The 4285-nt window shown below is 34.8% G+C and overlaps 1 protein-coding gene across 1 annotated transcript in view; it reads right to left on the bottom strand.

The window, feature by feature from the left end:
• Positions 1 to 1585: 1585 nt before the first annotated feature.
• LOC107595638 (ras-related protein Rab-26) overlaps positions 1586 to 4285 on the bottom strand; it is an 83801-nt gene continuing 81101 nt past the window's right edge. Inside the window, exon 9 of the mRNA XM_016286117.1 lies at positions 1586 to 2841. Coding sequence (XP_016141603.1) covers positions 2739 to 2841 — 103 coding nt within the window. The 3' untranslated portion in view covers positions 1586 to 2738. The remainder of the gene's footprint in view (positions 2842 to 4285) is intronic.

Raw genomic sequence — 4285 nt, 5'->3', positions numbered from 1 at the left:
TATAAAAAATGGTTGTAATTCCTAAACTTTGAAAGTCTGCACTACAATTTCATCTTGATTGTTTTATTTTTAATTCTGTTCTGGAGGCATACAGAGCCGAAATTATGAAAATTGTGTCAGTGTCCAAATACATATGTGTCCCTGCAGCACAAAAGCAGTGTTAAGTCGCTGGAGTATATTTGTAGCAATAGCCAATACACTGTATGGGTCAAAATTATAAATTTTTCTTTTATGCCAAAAATCACTGGGACATTAAGTAAAGATGATGTTCGATGAAGATATTTTGTAAATGTCCTACCGTAAATATATCAAAACTTAATTGTTGATTAGTAATATGCATTGCTAAGAACTTCATTTGAACAACTTTAAAGATGATTTTCTCAATATTATGATTTTTTTTGCACCCTCAGATTCCAGATTTTCAAATAGTTGTATCTCAGACAAATATTGTCCTATCATAACAAACCATACATCAATGGAAAGCTGGACATGTATTCAGCTTTCAGATGATGTATAAATCTCAATTTCAAAAAATGACCCTTATGACTGCTTTTGTGCTCCAGGGTCACATATGGACCTGACTGTATGTATATTTATATAAAGGAAAGAGCTGCAATGTGATGTTGTGTCCATGAGAGTTCACTGTTAGATCATATTATTGAGACACCAAGGCAGAATTCACTTCACTGTCCGATTTATTGTTGGGAATACAATGCACGTTACATAAAAACCTTGAAAAAAAAAACATGTCAACACTTTGTTGACCTCTACCAGATAGAAAAAAGATCTGTATATCATTGCTTGTCATTTCTGTGATATTACCTGTTCATGTGATTTCTTCACAAGGGAAAACAAACTGAATTGAACTTATATACATCATTCGATTTGTCATCAAAAATCTCTGAGCAGCTAAAATTGGCACATCAGTACAAATTTCCTGACCAACAAAATATTAATTTTAAGCCATATACTGGTCTTCCTTTAGTTTAAAAAAAAAAAGAACAACAACAACAAAAACGACAAGAACAAAAGTGCAAAGGCATAGTACTGAAAATATTTGTACAGCACGATACACTAAACTATCCACAGTACGCATAGTATCGACGTAACATCAAGTTGTTAAATTCTGGCACATTCTGAACATCTCTTAAAGCTACTAATTCTAGTTAAAGCTTTCTATATATTTAGCGTACAGGACGATACTACATTTTTAACAAAACATTAATTATATGTTATGCAAACTACTGTAAGTGCTATATGATGTTTTTCATGTACAATACATACATTCATGTTTCATATTAGTTCATATTTTATGAAAAGACATTGACAAACAACTATGACAAAAGTGGAGAGAATATGACATGAATATGAGCATGTGCTTCTGTGAGTGTAAAGAGGCCACGACTTCTTTTGACAAACTTAATCAAACTTTCCGTCTGTCAACAGAATCCTGTTTTCGCACAGAATTAAACAATTATATATAAAAAGGTAACTGAGACTTTTTATCTCACAATTATGACTTTTTCCCTCACAGATTTGACCTTTTTTCTCAGATTTCTTAAGTTTATATCTTTTTTTTTGCTTCCACCATGAAAAAAAAAGGTAATTGTAACTTTTTATCTCAGATTTCAAACTTTCTTCTCACAACTGTGTTTATCTCTCACAATTTGGACTTTTCTTCTTAAAATTTTGAGTTTATGTCTCACGGTTTTGAGTTTAAACCATGCAATTCTGCATTTTATTCACAATTACTTCTTGCAATTCTTTACTTATCTGAATATATATATATATATAGCTTCCATATTTTATGTCGTCGATTAGCTTTGGATTATAGTGTAATGTGTGATGGTTTATTCAAAAAAGAGAAATGATCAAATTGTACATGACATAGAGAAAGTCTAGCAAATTTAACCTTAAAGAGACACAACAAAAAGTGTACAACTATCATTACCAAGGCTTTAAAAACAGAAAGATAAAAAACACACAATGTAAATCAGCTATGTTCTTTTCATTGGGGGGTGAAGAAACAAATCAAGAAATGCAACCTTATGTTTCATTAAAATAATAAAAGAATAAAATTAAGCATCTCACTAACACAATTAAAAAAATGTTCCACTTATTTTTCAATGTCTACAAAGTGCATCAGGACTCATTTTGTAGGACGTTTACCAAATGAGACTGAAACCACAGAAAACCGCATGTTATAAAAAGATAAGTCTTTGTTAATTATGATTTTACACTTGTAATTTTCTCTGTGCTGAACACCCACGTTTATGACACACTTGTGGGTATTTTTAACAGTAAAAGTGGTATATAATTGGGTTCAAGTGAAGCAGCCACAGAAACTTACATCTAAGTAATTGTACGACTGAATGATTTTGCCATGTAATAAAAGCAAACTTTGAGACACACTGGTCATGAGTGTTGAACATACATTCACAGCTGCTTGGAGCGGTGGGTCTGTGTTTATTGAGGGTGTGAATATTTAAGCACGTGCCAATTGCATTCTGATGACTGCTTCTCTTTACGCCACGTTTGCTTCGTGTCGTTCGCTATTGTTTGCGAGCTGTGAAGTGCATGGAGGTCCAAAGAAAGAACACAGCGTTTGAAAATGAAAGTCTCCAGAGCCGCAGAAGAATATCTGACAGGCATCCAATTTATGCGAGAGAAGAGGATGAAAGTGGAAAAACACACAAACAGACAGACAGAGAGACGGATGTGCATGAGCACGCACGGCTTTAGGAGCGACAGCATCCGACTCCCTTCATCTCCTTGTTAACATACTCCTGCAGCTGAAACTTTGGCTCGTTAGGCTCCTTCATCTCCCTGTGCTTCAGTTCCCTGAGAAACAATTACAAGCCATTACGCAAGCAGAAACAATTGAAGTTGCAAGTGCAACATTAATTGCACCCAGTGCTGGGTAGTAACCGAGTACATGTACATCTGGATTACGTAATCCGGTTCCACAAATCAAGTACTTGTGATTAGATTAGATTACATTTTAAACTACTCGTAATCAGATTACAGTTACAGCTACTTTTTTATGTATGTAATGGATCATGTTAAAGAAGTACAATTTTTGTCATGTAATTCGGAATCAGTTACAGACTACAATTTATAAGTAATCTACCCAGATCTAATTGCACAAGGCAAACAGTACTAGGTTTGTCAATAAGATGCAATTTAATAATCATTTACATAGAAAAGAGGTGTGTTTGCACTGAAACTGAATTTAAACAGCACTACACAATGATTAGAAAAAGGAAATGCAAAATACAGGCACAAATGAACATTAAACATAATGCATATTGTAAGACGCTTCGGATAAAAGTATTTGCTAAATGCATAAAAGTACATGCATTTTTAGCTGGTACAAACTGGTTAAATTGAAAGAATAATCAATAAGATGCATCTTGAAATTTGTGCTGAAATACTGCATGGGAAAGTGGCGCAAATGTATTAGTGCAGGGCTGTCCAAACTCGGTCCTGGAGAGTTTAGCTCCAACCCTAATTAAACACACCTGAACCAGCTAATCAAGCTCTTACTAGGCATATAAACTTCCAGTCAGGTGTGTTGAGGCAAGTTGGAGCTAAACTCTGCAGAACACCGGCCCTCCAGGACTGAGTTTGGACAGCCCTGCATTAGTGGATTCAGCCCTCTGTTTTCACCAACAGACACACAATGCTGCCGTGTGAGCTAACAAACCAGAACATTCAGAGAACATGTGAGTAACACTGGCTTCCTGTTATCACCATATTAACATATCAGATTTTTATGCTTTGCGAAGAAAATGAGTGATGTTTGCCTGTGAAAACATGCTAGAGTGCTATGGGTGGTTGCTAAGGTGTTTTGAGTGTTTTGCTATGCAGTTGCTAAGGTGTTTTGAGTGTTTTGCTATGCAGTTGCTAAGGTGTTTTGAGTGTTTTTAATGCATTGCTATGAGGTTGGTCTGGTGTTTTAGTGTGTTGCTAGTGCTTTGCTATTGTGATTTTAAGCATTTCTGAAAGTGTTGCTATGGTGTTTTAGTGTTTCGTTGGCCATGCATTGCTAAGTGGCTGCTGTAGTATTTTAGTGTGTTACTAAGGTGTTTTTAATGTGTTGCTAAGGTTTTTTTTTTATTTATTTTTTTTAATGGGTTGCTGTGTAGTTGCTATGGTGTTGTAAGTGTTTTTAATATGGTGCTATGCAGTTGCTAATGTGTTCTGTGTGGTTTTTAATGCATTGCTATGGTGTTTCAGTGTGTTGCTAAGCAGTTGTGTTCTGAGTAAATGTGTTCTTTTTTTT

This window comes from Sinocyclocheilus grahami, unplaced genomic scaffold (assembly GCF_001515645.1).
Source record: "Sinocyclocheilus grahami isolate Dianchi unplaced genomic scaffold, SAMN03320097.WGS_v1.1 scaffold206.1, whole genome shotgun sequence".
Classification (NCBI taxonomy): domain Eukaryota; kingdom Metazoa; phylum Chordata; class Actinopteri; order Cypriniformes; family Cyprinidae; genus Sinocyclocheilus; species Sinocyclocheilus grahami.
The sequence above is the reverse complement of the archived record's forward strand: the minus strand, read 5'-3'. Positions and strand labels throughout refer to the sequence as shown.